Source organism: Saimiri boliviensis, chromosome 17, assembly GCF_048565385.1.
Source record: "Saimiri boliviensis isolate mSaiBol1 chromosome 17, mSaiBol1.pri, whole genome shotgun sequence".
Lineage (NCBI taxonomy): Eukaryota > Metazoa > Chordata > Mammalia > Primates > Cebidae > Saimiri > Saimiri boliviensis.
This window is the reverse complement of record NC_133465.1, coordinates 55,806,071-55,825,273: the sequence shown is the minus strand read 5'-3', so window position 1 is coordinate 55,825,273 and position 19,203 is coordinate 55,806,071. Positions and strand designations below refer to the sequence as shown.

Here is a 19,203-nt window from a genome sequence, read left to right as displayed (position 1 = left end):
TGTAAGCCAGGAGATGCCTGGGCATGTTTGGACCTGTCTGAGCAGCTATAGGCCAAAGCAAATTACTTGGTTAAAGTACAAGGACATAGAATGTATTTATTCTCTTACTATATTTAGCAGCTACATAGGGCTTAACAAAGAGTAATTAGCAAAAAGCAAGGAAGCTTGAAGGAAGTTAGTTTTTAAAAGGGATTATTATTGAAGAGGGAGACCCAAGCATCTCAGATCAACTTCCCTTTTTTATTCCTAAAACTGTAAACTGGAACCTTTTCATATGTAATTCCTGAGACTAAACCGAAACCCTTTTCATATGTAATTCCTAAGACTGTAAACTGAGACCCTTTTCATATGTAATTCCTAAGACTATAAACTGAAACCCTTTTCATATATAATTCCTGAGACTGTAAACCAAAACCCTTTTCATATGTTAAACTATAAACCTAAGATTCTTCCACGTGTAACATCTAATGTATAAGCCTATATAAAGATGGAACCTTCCTTTGTTAGGGGAGCTTGGCTATTAGGCAACTATGCCACCTTGCTCCCGGCTGAATACACCCTCCTTCCTCCTGTATTCGGTGTCTTAGAGATCCATTTCCCATGTCCAATCTGGCTACATTTTGGTGCATTGGCCGGGAAGGGAGTCTTGGATAGCAGACGATGGGAAAAGTCTCTTAGGTGGTTTGCCTAGTCCTGTGGAGCATCCCTGCAGGGGACTCCTGCTCGCTGGGGTGACACATCCTAAGAGCGCTCCTGGGCAGGTATTTGCCTGGTGGAAAAGCCTCACCAGAGCAGAGCAGGGAGGCCCTGTAGTGTGGATCCACCCAGTGGCTGAACACCGAGGAGGAACGAGTATTTGGGGAAGTCCAGACCACTGAATTTGGTAAGATTGAACCCGGGAAAGTAGCCCACCCCATTTTGGGTGGAAGTGTGGCCTGATCACCCACAGATGCCAGATCAGCACTTTGGAAGGTAGCTCTCTCTGTAACTAACCTTGGAAGCTTTTGCTTACCATTTTGAATTGGAAGGAGAGCAATCGGATGTGTGTCTGTGTGTGTAGATGTGTCCAACCTGACTCATCAGTTGTAAAAGGTATCGGGCCCATTAGGAAGGGCCTCATGCATTGAGCAATTTGTAAGAATTGTAAGAATTGTGAGACAGCCACATAAGGCTGAGTGAAGAAGCCTCTGGGCATTGTAAAAGGACTGAAGTGAATGTAAATCGGGAGAGTGCTCTGTGCCGCCTCTTGTTAGGCCGGAACTGCTGTGAATGAACTAACACTCTCCTAACTGGGAATTGTTTCTTTTAAGTGTTAATACAGGTCACTCCCATAGCAAGCCCACCCCTTTAGAAACCATGCTGAAAAATTTCAAGAAGGGATTTAGTGGGAATTATAAAGTAACTGTGACACCAGAGAAATTAAGGGTTTTATGTAGGGAAGATTGGTCAGCATTTAGGGTAGGTTGACCCCCAGAGGGGACACTAGACAGGCCCCTTTTCTCCAAAGTAAGGCAGGAGGTTATATACAGTGAGCCAGAACACCTTGATCAATTTCCATACACAGACTCGCGGTTGCAGATAGTGTTAAACCCTCCGAAGTGGCTAAGAGAGCAGGCAGTGACTGTTTTAGTAGCCAAGGGACAGACTGCTAGAAACCACCATCCCCCTCGCCACCGAGGAACGTGGACTCCCAAGTCCAGGCAAATTCAGTGGTAGAAACAGGTAGGATTTGCATGAATGAATACTTCAGTTATTGGAAGTAGCTAACCAGGTGTTTGTAAACCAAGAGGTGGTAAGCCAGAGGGAAAATCACAGGGAAAGGGAACGTCAGGCATAACAGAAGGCTGACTTGATAGCTACTGCTATGAGAGGAGTTCCCCAAAAAGCGTGGAAAAAGGGGGGTTCCTGGAAAGCCCCACAGTCTGCCAGCCCACGCCTGCAAAGCAATCAGTGTGCATTTTGTCTAGAAATAGGATATTGGGAAAAAATGCCCACAGTTAATAGGAGAGCAGGGCCATCCGAAGTACGAGGATCCAGATTAAAAGTGAAGGGGCTCTGTTCAATCTAATGGAAGGGCCACTGGACTAAAAGGGGGGGGGCAGACTCGTATGCCCCCAAAGAGCCCGCGGTCCATGGGAAAAAAATAAAAAAAAACAGAACCAATATTGTTAGAGCTATTAAGGTGGTGTTAAGAGAACAGACTTTCTTGTACTTAATGGACTGCCCCGGCCCCCCTTCTCTGGCAAAACCTGTTGTGCAAATTGAGGGCCACTATGCCATTCAAAAAGGAGATTCCCTGCAGCTAAAAAATGCCTCAGGCAGGGGTCGTCCAGGCTCTCATTGTCCCTTGGGAAGGAGGGTGGAGCCTTCTTAGCTAGAAGCAGGACTGATATTATCGCCCAGGCCTGTGCAGGGTTTGCGTGGCTTTGCACTCAACTCACACATGCAGTTGGGATTACTGCCGTCAGAGGATAGTTGGTTCACTTAATTGGACTTAAAGAATACCTCCTCAGCATTGGACTGGCCTCGGAGGGTCAAAAACTATTTGCATTTCAATGAGAGAAACCCAGAAGCAGGTGTAACCACTCAATACACCTGGACCTAGCTTCCCAGGGGCTCAAAAACTCTCTCATCATTGTCAGGGAGGCATCAGCCCGTGACCGCCCCCCAGAAGCTTCTTGCTTGCAGGCTGCCTTCGTATGCTCATAACCTTCTATTGGAACACCCCACGGCAGTCGGATGTGCAAACAAATGCCTTACTTCGGCACCTGGAGGACTGTGGGTATAAAGTGTCTAAAAGGAAAGCCCAGATTTGCCAAACAGCAAATGCACTATCTGAGGCTCACCATCCGGAAGGGGGAACGCAGCCTAGAAGCAGAGAGGAAGCAAGCCGCTTGCCAAGTGACAGAACCTGAGTCTAAAGGTCAAGTGAGAGAGCTCCTGGGAGCGCTGGGTTTTGTAAATTGTGGATTTCCAAACTTCGCAGTACTAGCCAAACCCCTCTGTGATGTGACAATGGTGGGAGACAAGGAGCCCTTTGAATGGGGATCCCAGCAGCATCAGGCCTATCAGGAACTGGAAACAAAACTAATGTCAGCTCCAGCTTTGGGGCTGCCTGTTTTAACAAAGCCCTTCACATCTTATGTGGCAGAAACAGAAAAAGTGGCAGTTGGAGTGAGTCCAAACAGTAGGACCTCGGCCCAGGCCTGTAGCTTACCTCTCCAAGCAGCTGGATGGAGTTTCCAAAGGATGGCCCCCATGCTTAAGGGCCCTGGCAGCAACTGAGCTGCTAGCACAAGAAGCAGATAAGCTAACTCTGGGACAGAACCGAAATATCAAGGTACCTCACGCCGTAGTGACTCTAATGAATGCCAGAGGGACCACTGGTTATCAGATGTTAGGCTGACCAAGTACCAGGGCCTGCTATGTGAAAATCCCCTCATCACCATTGAAGTCTGCAACACCTTAAACCCCGCCACTTTGCTCCCAATGTCAGAGGGTCCGGTGGAACACAACTGTGTTGAAGTCCTGGACACAGTCTATTCCAGCAGGTCTGATCTTCGGGATCAGCCATGGACAATAGTAGACTAGGAGTTGTATGTGGATGGGAGCAGCTTTGTCAATCCACGAGGGGACAGATGTGCAGGCTACGCTGTGGTAACTCTGGATACTGTAATCGAGTCCAAATCCCTGCCTCAGGGCACCTCGGCTCAGAAGGCTGAACTCATTGCTTTAACTCAAGCCTTAGAGCTGAGTAAAGATAAGGTTGTAAACATTTACAGACTCTGGATATGCCTTCCCGACTCTCCAGGTACATGGAGCACTGTACAAAGAGAGAGGCCTGTTAACCTTAGGGGGAAAAGAAACAAAGTATCAGCATGAAATTTTGCAGCTGCTAGAAGCAGTCTGTAAGCCCCGGAGGGTGGCGGTCGTGCATCGCCGAGGACATCAGCGGGCCCACACCTCTGTGGCTCTGGGAAATTCCCTAGTGGATTCAGCAGCTCGTAAGGCAGCATCTACCCCCTACCGAATAGCAGTTATAGCCCCGCTGATCCCCCAGATCCCTGATCTAATACCTACTTACTCTAAGGAGAAAAGAGACTTTCTCCAGACAGAAGGGGGCAACTGATTAAAGAAGAATGGATCCAACTGCCAGATGGAAGAATAGCAGCACCACAGCTGCCGGGGGCCCAGTTGTACAAGCCGCACATGAGATCACTTATTTAGGTGAACAGTCGCTTGAAAAGATGCTGGGCCAGTACTTTTACATCTCACACCTAGCAGCCTTGACCAAAACTGTGGCACAGCGATGCATTACATGTCGGCAACACAACGCGAGGCAGGGTCCAACTATTCCCCCTGGAATTCAAGCTTATGGAGCAGCTCCGTTTGAAGATCTCCAGGTAGACTTTATTGAAATGTCCAAGTGTGGGGGACATAAGTATTTGTTGGTCCTGGTGTGCACATACTCTGGATGGGACTAAAAGAGCCCATGAAGTAACCTGTGTGCTGCTTCGAGATCTTATCTCTAGGTTTGGACTGCCACTGCACATCGGAGCAGACGGTGGACCAGCATTTGTGGCAGATTTAGTCTGGAGAACAGCAACGGCCTTGGGTAGCACCTGGAAACCGCACACCGCCTACCGAGCTTAGAGTTCCAGAAAAGTGGGGAAAATGAACCGGACCATCAAAAACAGCTTAGGGAAAGTGTTCAGGAAACAAGATTAGAGTGGGTGCAGGCACTTCCCTTGGGGTTATTCAAAATTAGAGGCACCCCCTTTAGGAAAAACAGGATATTCCCCTATTAAGTCTTATACCATAGGCCCCCTCCCCTACTTTGGGCACTCCTAGTAACTCCTGGGGAGTGGGGAGAGATTGAGTTAGGATGCTAGTTACCAGCTCTAAGGAGAGTTGCTCAGGATACGTCAACTTAAGTAAATAACAAATGTCCTATAAGCCTTTTTCTCCCCAGTTCACCCTTTCTCACTAGGTAATCACGTGTAGATAAAGGACGGGAGTACAGCCCCTCTAAAGCCACAATGGAAAGGACTTCAGATCTGAGCCTGACAAATTCCACAGCTGTGAAGGTAGAGGGAATCCCAGTTTGAATCCACCACAGCCATGTAAAAACCACCAGCAGCTGAGCCTTAGACCAAGGCCAGGACTGCAGAATCACCTTAAAAAAGGACAAGTCTTGCTCCAACCACATTCTGGAAGCTGGCTGGTCCATCCACGGCCGAAGCATGAGGAGATTCATCGTGGGACTTGCTCTTCTTAATATTTGGACTCGCACAGTAGGAACACTAACTAATTTTGAAGAATGCCCTCAGTATGCACACCAGGTAGGACGTAAAAGTTACTGCCATTCTTTTATCCTGCAGTTCTTATAAATGTACGGGGACACAGAAGGGAACCTGTTTATATAATGTCACTCAATATAAGGTGTGTAATCCATGAGGTGGACAGGTAGCTGCGTCATAGGCATCATTAAGCCCTCTTTCTTCCTATTATCTGTTAAGATAGGTGAGCTGTTAGGGCATCCAGTTTACTCTGCTAGGGAGAAGAGAGACCTAAAACTAGGGAATTGGACAGATGGTGAGTGGCCACCGGAGAGAATTATTGAGTACTATGGGCTGGCCACATGGGCTGAGGATGGCTCATAGGGATACCGGAGCCCTATTTACATGCTCCACCAGATCATCTGTTAGCAGGCTGTTTTGGAAATACTAATGAAATGGGCAAAGCTCTGTCCCTCTTGGCCCAACAAGAAACTCAAATGAGAAATGCGATTTATCAGAACCAACTGGCCCTAGATTATTTGCTAGCAGCTGAAGGAGGAGTCTGGGGAAAATTCAATCTAACCAACTGCTGTCTGCACATAGATGACCAGGAGCAAGCAGTGGAGGATATCGTGCAAGACATGGCCAAACTGGCACACGTGCCTGTACAGGTGTGGCACGGATTTAACCCTGAGTCCTTATTTGGAGGTTGGTTCTCATCCTTGGGAGGATTCAAAACCCTCATCATAAGCGTTCTAATAATAATAGGTGTTTGTTTACTGCTCCCTTGTCTACTCCCCTGTTCCTTCAGATGATTAGGGGATTCATCACTGCTGTATTAGCCAAAAAATGACATCACAAGTATATTACATGAAACATTATCAGTCGGTTTCTTCAGAAAATCTGGAAAGTGAGAATGAAAGTGAGACCTCTCACTAATTATTATAAAGTGGTGAGGGTCTCGGGGGGGGGGAGGTGAAGAGGGAGACCCAGGCATCTCAGATCAACTTCCCCTTTTCATTTCTAAGACTATAAACTTCCCCTTTTCATTCCTAAGACTGTAAACCGAAGCCCTTTTTATATGTAATTCCTAAGACTATAAACTGAAACCCTTTTCATATGTAATTCCTGAGACTGTAAACTGAGACCCTTTTGATATGTTAAGTTACAAACCTAAGATTCTTCCATGTGTAACATCTAAAGTATAAGCCGATATAAAGATGGAACCTTCCTTTGTTAGGGGAGCTTGGCTGTTAGGCAACTATGCCACCTTGCTCCCAGCCGAATAAACCCTCCTTCCTCCTCTATTTGGTGTCTGAGAGATCCATTTCCCAGATTCAAGCAATTCTCCTGCCTCAGCCTCCCAAGTAGCTGGAACTACAGGTGCAAGCAACCACGCCCAGCTAATTTTTGTATTTTTAGTGGAGACAGGATTTCACCATATTGGCCAGGTGGTCTCGAACTCCTGACCTCAAGTGATCCACCTGCCTCGGCCTCCCAGAGTGCTGGGATTATAGGCCTGAGCCACTGCTCCTGGACTTGATTTTTTGATCATCAGAAATTCCTGTTAATACATTCTTCTTTCAGAGGCTGTTTACAGAGGTGCGTCAAGCTTTGTTAGTTTTTTCACACAAACAGAATTAAAGAGATCATCAGAATGCCTCAAAAAGAATAGGTCGAAAGTCTTCTTAGATGATTTTGGTGTGCCATTACCCCCTCCTGCGTTTTGAGAGCCCCTGCTTTCTGGGGCTGTCACTTATCTGAGAACAGATGTTGTCACGGACATGCAGAACCTCATATTCTTTTCCTCTTTGTCTTATTCTTCTCTGGTAACTTTACTCTTTTGTTCCTCTTTTTGCCTTTTGTGCCCCACCCCCATTTAAAAATGCGATGATCAGCCACAGCAGATTGTACCTTGTTAATGGAACATCATGACTATCCATAATGATGATAGCAACAGCTTCAAGGCTCTTTGTAAGTAGATATTGCGACTTCATTGGTTGAGAAGAAACAAAGATACAATTCTTGCCAGACACTTGCTGAGGACAGGACTTCATTATTTCTAAACCACTGCGCTTGGCCAGTAGATGGCGTGCCCCACCCTCAGTGTGCATGACTTATGAATGAATATGCCCTCCCTGTGCCCTGCACCCCGCCCTCCCCTCTGCTCTCCTCTCCAGCTCACTTCTATTAGAACTGCCGTCTGAAGCACAGATTGCCAAGGCCCGGCTTTAAAATGGTATCATGGGGATTGAGCTGGGGAGAGGGATTCTCTGTGAAGGCAATGGGACCAACAAAAGGGTTAAGGTAGAAAGGTGGCAGGGGAGGAGGGGCTTTTGCAGCCAACCAACTCTTCTCATTTCGTTGGAGTTGGGCTGGGAAGGGTAATTGACTAACGTGGGAAAGATAGGTCCAGAGCCTTGAACCTCCTACCAAGGGATTTCGACTAGTTCATTAGGCCATAGAGAATCACTGAAAGGTATATATATATATTTTATTTACTTGTTTTAGAGACGGAGTTTTGCCATGTTGCCCAGACTGGTCTTGAACTCGTGGGCTCATGCAATCAGCCCTCCTCAGCTTCCCAAAGTACTGGGATTATAGGCGTGAGCTACCGAGCCCAGCTGAGAATGACTAAAAGGTTTTGAAGGTGGCAGGATGAGAGCTGTACTTGCACAAGATTAGTATGACCAGGTCTGTGGATGCACTGAATGAAAAGAAAATTGAGAATCTGATGAAAACGTCACCTTACAACAGAAGGGGTGGGCCTGGCATGGTGGCTCATGCCTGTAATCCTAGCACTTTGGGAGGCGGAGGTGATCACCTTAGCTCAGGAGTTTGAGACCAGCCTGGCCAACATGGTGAAACCTCCTCTTTACTAAAAATACAAACTTGGCCAGGCATGGTGGCAGGTGCCTGTAATCCCAGCTACTCTGGAGCCTAAGGCAGGAGATTTGCTTGAACCTGGGAGGTGAAGGTTGCAGTGAGCTGAGATTGCACCATTACACTCCAGACTGGGTGACAAGAGCGAAATTCTGTCTCAAAAACAAGAACAATAGGAGGGGTTTCGGAGGAAGCATATATGTGACAATTTACAGTTTGGGAAATTCAAAAAAGTTGATCCTCAACCGTGTCACCCATCAGTAGAATACATCCTTCCAGAATCGGTGTCAGGAAATGTCCAGGAACCAGGAACCCAGCCTACACATCCCAATGTCCTACGTGCATGCGTATGTGTGGCTAGCCAATCCATTGCCTTCCTGCCTCTGGGAAGATTATTAGGTCTTCCACTTGTTTTCAAGTAAGAAGTAAAAAAAAAGAAAAAAGAAAAAACAGCTTGAGTTTCTTTCCATATCACAGACTTTCAATGTGTTATTATTCAACACTGCAGTGTCAGATTTAGATTTTCCACCTCGAGGAATTTGGTTTAGCTTTAATTAGTTGCTGTGAATATTTCTGAGCCAACTCTGGAAAGCATTTATCTGGAAAATAGTTTCCACTAAAATATAAGCTGGATATAGTGTATCATTTTCCTAGCAGGGTCTGTATTAGTTCACACAGTTATAAATTCTCTCCAGCCCTCTGGATGACTTTTGCCACAAGCCCATCGACATCATATTGGTTAATTACTTATTAATCACAATTCAAAATACTATACTGAGGCATCGGTATCGCCACCCAAGCTCTAGCCTCAGGACTTAAAAGAGTGTGAAGATTTTTTCGGAGAAAAGATAACGCTTGCAGGTTATTCTCATACAGGCAACTGATGCATTTTTCATCCGGCAACTTTTCAGAAAAACAAGTTGAAAAATACCAGACAAATGAAAAACAGTCTTCAGCAGTTTCATGCTGCTTCCTGAGTAACTGAAGAATGTGCTTCTTGTGGTTAAAATGAGGGATCTGTTTAATATGGATGAAATAGCAACACCCCAGGCATTTTCATTGACATTTTACTGTGACTTTTTGAACTTGGGAGTGCAGATCCAAAAACCCACTCTTTCTTTCTGCTGTGCGGAGCCTGCACAATCTACAGAGATTACAGAGCCGGGCCAGGCAAGGTAACAGGCTACATGGGGTTCCTGTTCTCTCTGGTTGTTCCCTCCCCCTGTTTGTACTTCATTTCCATTCACACGGCTGCACTTTCCAGTTTTCCAGGATCTCTCCTCTGAAACCAGGCAAGGGTTTGTTCTCGGGCTCCCAAATCCCACCCATTGCTTCTCCAAGAAACCCTGGACCTGCTGACTGGACCCCAAATAGGTGGTGGGCATTGGTGACTTGTCCCTAGGGTCAGGGGACCAGAAACTGCCCAGAGCGGCTGCACGGAGCACGGTGGCACTCAGAGCACATTGGAGAGCGGATTCAGAGGGCAAACGAGCCGAGGGAAGCCCCTCTGCCCGAGCCTCCCCAGCGCCCGCCGGGCTCTGCTCCCGAGCAGCCCCGCCGTCTGGCAGAGACATGCTGTTTTGTTTAAATCCTCCACATTCTTTGCCATTTCCCCATTGGCCGGATGGGGCTACCCTCCCCGCCGCGGCCGCTGCTGATGTCAGCCTCGCTCGCGCTCGCTCCTCCCGCACCCACCTCCCGGCCCCAGGCACACTGCATCGGCGCGGACGCTCCGGCCCGGCGAGGTGGCTGCAAACTCGCGGGCACGCACGGCGCCCGGGGAGCCGAGGGACTCGGGGGAGGGGACGCACGCGGAAGGCGCCAGCTTCCTCCCGCCCGCCCCTGGCAGCCGCGAGCCGAGGTTGGAGGCGCCCGGGGCTCCAGGCGGGCAGAGCCGAGCGGCGGCGGCGGCGGCTTCCCTTTTCTCCCCGAGCCGAGCCCCGGAGTGGCGCGGGGACGGGCCCTAAAAAGAGCAGGAAATCTTGTTTACCGCCCGCGGAGAGGAGCCGATCGAGCCTTTGTCTGGAAAGTCAGCATCTCCCGCTCCGGCTGCGATGTGTTCCTGGTGACATTAGCCTCGGGCAGACCCGCCGGAGGAGGGGGGTCGCCAGGTTCCCGTCTGCTTTCGGGGGCGGATCGAGCGGGGGACTTTTGTGCATTCGTTTTGATTTTGGGGAACCTCTCTTTTTTTTCCTCCCTCGCCCGCTGCCGGGCATGTCCTGATCTGGCGGCCGCTCCTACCACCTCGGGCTTAGGAGCAGAGCCGTCCCTAGCGGGTCTCCCTGCTGCCTGACTTTGCAACACCGCGTTCCGGGAGCACCGGCCTCGGCGACGGAGGAGGCGGGGGAGCCGCGAACACCCGGACCCAAACCCTGACATGCTCCGGGGCGGAGAGGAGGAAGCCAGGAGCTGAGCGCGCTGCGGAGGCTGCTTCGCTCGCCGGCTCCGAGCGCGGGGCTCCGGGCGCCCTGCCCTGCGCCTGGGCGGCAGCCTTGCTGATCTGGGGGGCGCCCCCCGCTTCCCGCCCCGGAGGTCCGCGGCCGGCAGGACCATGCTGCTGAAGGAGTACCGGATCTGCATGCCGCTCACCGTGGACGAGGTAAGCGCCGCGCCCGGCCCGGCCCGGCCTCGCCCGCTCCGAGATCCCCGCCGCCGCTTCCCGGCCGGCGAGCCCCGGCGGGCGGCAGGAAACCCAGGTGAACGGTACCTCGCAAGCCCGAAGGCTGGAGGAGACAAGGAGGGGCATTTGCGGCTTCCACTTGTCACCCCAGCGAGGCAGGGCGGCGCTGGGTGGGGCGGCGGACTCCGGGAGGGCTCTTTGGGGGCGCCCAGAATCCAGACTGTTGGGGATCACAATGAGCCTAAAGGAGTGGGTGCGCCCCCTCCCTCCAAATAAGAAAATGAATAAAGCAAACCCAAGGGCCCCCAGCGTTCGCTGTAGCTGGGGTGCGGGGGGCGCCCCGTCCTGGCAGTGGGCCCAGCCTCTCCTCCCCGCCCTCCGCGGTCAGGTCGGGGTGCGAGGAGAAGCCCCGCGCCCTCGGAATCTGCACGTCCTGAGTCCCGCGGGGGGCACCTCGGAGCCCTAGGCGGGAGATCTTTCCGGGTCCGACTTCTCGCCGTCGCCGCGGGCTTGGGCGCCGCTCCCGGCACGTCAGCCCTTCGAGGCTCCCAGACGCGGCTCCGTCCTTTCGCAAACCGCCTGGCTCGGAAACTTTCTGCGTCTCTTGTTTCTTCCGCCGCGGGGAGCTTGGTCGGCCCGCGAGCCGAGAGCGGCGGGGCCTGCGGCGGGGCCACAGGAGGGCGCTCCAGCACGCGGTGCCGGGGCCGCGGCTGCCGGCTGCCGGCTGGGGGCGTGGGGCGTGGGGCCCCGGGCGTGGGGCCCGGGGCGCGGGGCGGGGCGGGGCGGGGCGGGGGCTCGTCCTCCACGCGCGGCTCTGCTGCCCTTCTCCTGATCCTGCGAAGCTGCGAGCTCCGGCATTAAGGAAGTGGTGACTCAGAGAGGATTATTCCAGCCCCGGCTTCCCTTTCTTCCCCTTCTTCCTCCCCACCTTTGTGGTGATTTCAGGATTGCTGAGCGTCTCTGTCCAGGACAGCCAGGGAGCCTAAAGCCAAGCAAGCCCACGTGAAACTCACTAAGGTGGTTTGGTATGGCAACACACATGAAATCAGCGACCAAAACAGTCTTTATATTTAAATCCGGTGCCTTGAAACTATCAGATATGTCATCGAGCCACTACTTGGTGAGAGGGACGATGTGCTTTGGGGGAGAAAAAGGCACCTGAGAACGTGGCTGAGCTCACCCACAGGGGCTGTCTGGATTTGCCATCTAGACCAAGGGTTAAGGCAAGACCGAAGTACATTCCAAGACAAGATCAAAGTAGCTACCAGTTTACAAAACGTATCACGGGGACCCAGGCTGCCAAGGAGGGAGAGGTCAGCACCCACCAGAATGATCAACCGAGTTTTGGAGTTCCTTGGCATTTGAGGAGGCAGCGTTTAAGCAGGGTCGGGAAGGGTGGATGCCAGGCGGGTAGGCAGAGATTCGAGTTGTATACGACCTTGATCGTGGAGAGGCAGCACATAGTTTTGTGGAGAAAGAGAAAGGCAAATGAATGGCACTGGTGTATAGGAGTCTTTCCAGAAAAGGTGGAGACTGTGGGCAGCTGAGCTGGAGTAGTTCAGCCCGGAGGCGTGAATCCCTCTATTCTATCTCCTCATGACCTTGTTTTTTGATGAGTTAGGATTCTAGGAGCAATGTTGGGACTGCATGAAATACACAAAAAATTGCAAGTAATAAGACAAGAACCAGTTCTAGAATCTTCTCTACTACCTACACAATCTCTTTATCCTAGTTGGCTCCCTTTTCAGGCTTTCTGAAACACTCAGGCAGATGTTTTTCCCATTCTGTTTTTGCACAGAAATACCCACAGGTACACCGTGGGGTAATTACATTTGAGTGATATAGGTGGAGGCTCTTTCTTTCTTTCTTTCTTACTTTCTGAGACAGAGTTTCGCTGTTGTTGCCCAGGCTGGAGTGGAATGGCTCCATCTTGCTCACTGCAACCTCCACCTCCCAGGTTCAAGCGATTCTCTTGCTTCAGCCTCCTGACTAGCTGGGATTACAGGTATGCGCCACCATGTCCAGCTAATTTTTGTATTTTTAGTAGAGGCGGGGTTTTGCCGTGTGTCTGAGCTGGTCTCGAACTCCTGACCTTGGATGATCTGCCTGCTTCAGCCTCCTAAAGTGCTGGGATTGTAGGCATGAGCCACCTCGCCCAGCTGACCCTTCCTTTAATTGGCCAACATAATCAGACTCATTAGACTCCTCCTGTAATATAATTATATAAATTCTTCATTGTATAATTCATTTGGGCTAACGTATGATTCAGTTTTTGTAAGGTTCATATTCTGAAGTCATTTTTTTGTTTTGTTAGAGAAGCAGGAGAGCAATTTAGATTAATAGCTATTTCCAATTAGAAGAATTCAGATTAGCTAAATCTGATGATGGCTGAAGAAATGAGGCCTAGTTTGCCAGCTGTTAAACCCTTAGTGTCTGAACTGATAGTAAATCCCGCAATCTCCATCATCTCCTTTTCCACTGACCTTAACATTGAAAACTAGGAAGCAACTTGGGTTTCTTCAAGATGTTTAGGTAAGATGTTTAGTCAGGCTTTGGAAGCCTGACTTTTCTTCTTCTTCTTCCTTTTTTTTTTTTTTTGGAGGGGGGACAGGGTCTTGCTCTGTCACCCAGGCTGGAGCGCGGTGGCGTGATCCTGGCTCACTGCAGCCTCCATCTCCTGGGCTCAAGTGATCCTCCCACCTCAGCCTCCTGAGTAGCTGGGACAACAGGCGTGTGCCACCAACCCGGCTAATTTGTTTACTTTTTGTAGAGACAGGGACTGGCTATGTTGCCCAGGTTGGTCTTGAACTCTGGGCTCGAGTGTCCTCCTGCCTCGGCCTCTTGAAGGGCTGGGATTACAGGCATGAGCCACTGCACCTGGCTCGGGAGCTTCACTTTTGCTTTGACTCTGGGTTGGCTCTGGACCTGATTCAACCTACAAGGAACCTCTGGAACTTGTTTCTTTTTCACCACCAGAGTTCATGAGTGGCAGTGTCCATACTTTTGAAAATGAAGCCAATGCTCACGCTTTGGAGAGTCAGCGAGAGAACCAACATTTTGCCTGTTCCCGGGCCTGGCCTTACCCTTTTTCTCTCATTTAACCCTCTGATGGCAGCGGCACACGAACATTAGGGGCGCTGGTGTGTTATTATCCATATTTTGCAGATGAATACATTGAGATTCAGAAAGGTTAGGTAATGTGCTCCAGGCCACGCAACTGGTTAATAGCCAAGCCAGAAAGAGAGCTTAGTGAAACCCATTATTTGTTTTTCCTTACTCTGCTTTGGCCTGTCACTAGTATTTAATCCAGCAAAAGGAAAACCATTTCTTGAAAACAGATCAAGTCAGCACTATCAACTAAATGAAAAATCAGTGGCCTTTTGACTTGTTATAGATGGTACGGGCTTCTATTTCTCTAGCCTTATTTTAACACATAAAATGTTCCCTAGTTCCAGGAAAAAAGAACAGCTCTGGGAGATCGAGAAAATAAAGCTGAACTGCGGTCTAGATTAGAGTGTTGGTAGGGTTTTCAGTGTGTGTGTGTGTTTTAGATGTTAATTTCAGAGTAAAGAATTAATAGACGTAACATTCCATAAATTCTAACTAAAAGTTAATCCCTCGTTTGTGTTCAGGGTAGTGGTCTCTGAACTCAATATAAGTCTGTTGGAAACTTTGAACAGGAAAAGTTCCTGAGAGCTGAGTTGCTATACAGAGACAGTTGTCATTATCTTCATTTGAAAGACTTGGTGACATAGATTCTAGAATTTTTGTTTGTTTGATTGTTTTTTTTTTGAGATGGAACCTCGCCCTGTTGCCCAGGCTGGAATGCAGTGGCATGATCTCGACTCACTGCAACCTCTGCCTCCCGGATTCAAGCAATTCTCCTGCCTCAGCCTCCCAAGTAGCTGGGATTACAGGTGCCCACCACCAGCAGCATGCCTGGCTAATTTTTATAGAGACGGGGTTTCACCATGTTGGCCAGGCTGGTCTTGAACTTCTGACCTCAGGTGATAGTCCCGCTTTGGCCTCCCAATGTGCTGCTGGGATTACAGGCGTGGACCATGGTGCCCAGCCGATTCTGGAGATTTAGACTTAAAAGGGCTATTAGAGATGATTTATAATCAAGCCATTTTATTTTATAACGAAGTCTAGACCTATAGAAGGTGCAGTTAAGTTGTCTACCTCTTAAAAAACTCTAGGCTAGAACCAGGTCTGATTTAAGCCTCAAGGCGATTCTATTCTATGGAATTCTCCCTCCTCTGGGATTCCTTCCTGGAAGAAAATATTCTCCCGAGGACCCACGTGTAAAGCGAGTACAGTGGTTCTAGACTCTAGTTGGAGGTGTCTGGGGACTCTGACTTTGTGTCTACTTAGCGGGACACATAGGGTAGCCCCACTGGAACCTACTGGAAAGGTGACCCACCTCCTCCCCCAGCCACTGCTTGGTCCCAGGAGTCATCTGCTCATCAAGGAGGCTCCTTGGAGCACAGTCTGAAGATCACCCTGCACCCGCCACCCTCACCCCAGAGATACTTGTTAGTAAAATGAGTGTCTCTCAAGAGATGCTCCTAATAGTATCTAAGGCCGGAATCCTTTGTTTTCATTGCTTTCTTTACTGTTTAACAGTTTCTTGCTCAGCAGTTCCTGTTCTGACTGCATTAACATTAATGTGTGTACTTTTGGGGATTGATTTATGGTCTTTAGGATTTTGTGCACAATGCAGAAAAATAGAAACACTTCGCTCCTCTTCCAGAAAAGAGAAAGGAAAGAAAAGAAAAAGAGCTTTTTCGTACAGAATATTCTTTTGTTCTTTGCCCTGGCAGGGAACCAGCGCACTTCATCCAGGCTCCCTCAGGGTCCCCCGAGAGTTTTGTTGCGCACATTTCTGAGAACCAATTTGGGATGAGGGGTGGCACCGGCTCTGGAATGGCATGAATAGAGATGCCAAAATGTCGAACAGTGCTCCTTGTTCTCTGCTTTAAACCATTGTCGCTGGGCACGGTGGCTCACGCCTGTAATCCCAAGACTTGGAGGCTGAGGCGGGCGGATTGCCTGAGCGCAGGAGTTTTCGACCAGCCTGGGTAACACAGTGAAACCCCACCTCTACTAAAATACAAAAAAAATTAGCCAGGCGTGGTGGTGTGCGCCTATAATGCCAGCTGCTCGGGAGGCTGAGGCGGGAGAATAGCTTGAAACCAGGAGGGGGCTGCAGTGAGCCGAGATTGCACCACTGCCCTCAGCCTGGGCAACAGAGCCAGACTCTGTTTCAAAACAAACAAACAACCAAACAAGCAAAACAACAACAAAACACACGCCATTTTCCAGAAAGGCATCTGCAAACATATCAAGGCAGAAATTACTGAAAGGAAGAGATTTTAAGGTTGCTGTTGGCATCAGTACCTCTGTCTGGTATAAAAATCTTATTCTGAATAAGATAATTGCATAAAAAGTTTTCTCAAGAATGAGCACGATTTTGTGGTTGTTTTTATTTAAGTTTTTTGTTGAGAAGGGACCACGGTCAGGGTCACGAGTGTGATTTCTAGGCGATCCAGGTAGTTTCCTTGGCTTGTTCCACAGCCAGGGGACAGTGGAAGTTTGCCCAGCTGTCTTGCAAAGCTCCGTTTTTTGTCATAACCGGCACAGGGAAAGGAGGGCGGGTTAATAGGTTTGTGCAAACCTTTCAACACTAATGGAACAGACAAGGAGCAGATGCTGTCCTCCTGGCTGGTCAGTGAAATTGACTCTGTCCATGAAGGAAGCTGTATTTTCCCAGTGACTTGGGTTAGAGTACCAAGCACAGGAAACAGATTCAGGGAGCAGGGAAGCAAACTATTGTAACAAAACCCTGGTTAAAAGTAGGTAGTAATTGGCCAGGCACAGTGGCTCATGCCTGTAATCCCAGCACTTTGGGAGGCCAAGGCAGGTGGATCATGAGGTCAGGAGTTCAAGACCAGCCTGGCCAATATGGTGAAACCCTGTCTCTCCTAAAAATACAAAAATTAGCTGTGTGCCTCTAGTCCCAGCTGCTCAGGAGGCTGAGGCAGGAGAATTGCTTGAACCTGAGAGGCGGAGGTTGCAGTGAGCTGAGATGGCACCACTGCACTCCAGCCTGGGTGACAGAGCAAGACTCTGACTCAAAAAAATAAAGAAAGAAAAGTAGGTAGCATTTAACTTTTGCTTTTTCTTACTGTGATATGGAGGAAGTTCCTAAGGCGCTTAAAATTCAGCTTAGAAACCTTGTGTCTGATTGCATGAGTGTGACTGATATTCCAAAGCTAAGTAATTAATGTTCGTTTCAGAAAGGCTGTTGTTTTAGGTGAATGGAGAATATTATTTATTGTAGACAATAAAATAAGTTAACGTTTTTCCCCTTCCCTTTCTTTCCTCTTCCTTTCCCCTTTCCTTCTTCCCCTTCCCCCCTCCCCTCTCCCCTCTCCCCTCTTGCTCTTGTCACCCAGGCTGGGGTGCAGTGGTGGTATCTTGGCTCACTGCAACCTCCACCTCCCAGGTTTCAAGCAATTCACTGACCTCAGCCTCCTGAGTAGCTGAGATTACAGGTGCCTGCCACCACTCCCAGCTAATTTTTTTTTTTTTTTTTTAATTTTTAGTAGAGATGGGGTTTCACTGTGTTGACTAGGCTGGTCTCAAACTCCTGACCTTATGATCTTCCCGCCTAGGCCTTCCAAACTGCTGGGATTACAGGCGTGAGCCACTGTGGCCAGCCTAGAATAAACTAATACACTTGAAACATTCAACCTCTTTAAGCGCTTCTCCTCTCCTACAGATGTGTATGTATGGGATGGGGAGGGGGGAACCACAACGTTTTAGGTTTTTAAAAACACAAAAGTGTATGCACAGTGACAGGCAGTAAATGTGTTTTTTCAGGAGCAGTAATTACTGGAAAAGTACGTCTAGGTTCATTGCTTTAGCGGCCTGAGTGAGATGGCAGCACACTGGCTGGCTGGTGTGGGCTTTGGCCTGCTTTCTGTTGCCTGAAGGTCTGTAGTATTAGGCAAGTCTGAAAACTTCTTTTGAAAACTAAGTAACACTTTTGCCCCAGTTCAGAGAAACACACTGAGTTCTAGAAATCAGCTAACTTGTAGTGAGAAGCTTTTATGTCTCTTTAACAAATTCAGCCCACTGGGAGAGGAAAAGGAGAATTTCAGACTAGAAACAAGGAATTTTGTGGTATTCCCAAGTGAAGATTTTTCCTGTAGGTTACAAGGAGGATGAGACACAAGTATATTATAAATATTAAAATGGACAAACCAATCGTATCTGGAAAATGTAAAGTTGTCTAGAAAAATTACCTTGGAAGCTTTACTTTTTGTGCTATGCAACCTCGAATTTACAAATAGCATCCAAACCATTCAAATGAACAGGGTCGCAAGGCTGCACACCGCCAGGGGGCGCCATTTACATGGGACCCAGTGGGAAGAGAGCAGTGTGAAGGTCTGCAATTGACCAACCTGCCTTTTACCGCCCTTTCATGCTCCTAACCCCTGCTGCTGTCCTGGGTTAGAACTTGAAAGTTTATACCAAACTCGTGAGTTTATAAGTGAAACATCACACCCTTAGCATCCTCTTTCCTGACACTCCATCTACAGCAGCTTTCCCCATCTAAAATTGCTTTCCCCTGGCTGGGTGCAGTGGCTTACGCCTGTAATCCCAGCACTTTGGGAGGCTGAGGAGGATGGGTCACTAGAGGTCGGGAGTTTGAGACCAGCCTGGCCAACATGGTGAAACCCTGTCTCTACTAAAAATATAAAAATTAGCTGGTAATGGTGGTAGCGCCTCTGCAATCCCAGCTACTTGGGAGACTGAGGAAGGAGAATTGCTTGAACCTGGGAGGTGGAGGTTGCAGTGAGCTGAGATCCAGGCTGTACTCCAGTCTGGGTGACAGAGCGAGACTCCGTCTCAAAATAAAATAAAATAAAATAAAATCACTTTCTTTTAATATTCTCCCTGATCATTTCCCCTATTACCTACCTCGCCACACCTGTTTATTCCTTCATAACATTTATCGCAGTTTGTACTTACTGTGTTTACTTGTTTGTTATCTGTTGCCATCATTATCTTTTCAACATGTAACCCACATGAGAAAACACTGATATGATCTTTTATGTATTTTCACACTAAGTCTTTGAAATCGGGTGTGTATTTTCTGTGGACACACATCTTAATTTGCACTGGCCACCCTGCAATGCTCAAGGACCATGAGTGGCTTGCGGCTGCCATGTTGGATGGTATGGCTCTGGTGCTTGAACTTAGGGTCCACACTTGGTAAATACTTGCTGAGAGAATGGATAGGAAGGTGAAAAAAACAGAAACCTTTTAAGGAACCCTGATCCTCTATGTCCTAAAAAATCGTTTAAAACTTTTTCACTTACATTTTATACTGCTTGAAATTTTACCGATTAG

General features: G+C 48.6%; 1 protein-coding gene across 1 annotated transcript in view; it reads left to right on the top strand.

Moving 5' to 3' along the window:
* The first annotated feature begins 9,848 nt into the window (after positions 1–9,848).
* Positions 9,849–19,203, top strand: part of PITPNC1 (phosphatidylinositol transfer protein cytoplasmic 1) — a 321,680-nt gene continuing 312,325 nt past the window's right edge. The window contains exon 1 of the mRNA XM_039476220.2: positions 9,849–10,761. Coding sequence (XP_039332154.1) covers positions 10,714–10,761 — 48 coding nt within the window. The 5' untranslated portion in view covers positions 9,849–10,713. The remainder of the gene's footprint in view (positions 10,762–19,203) is intronic.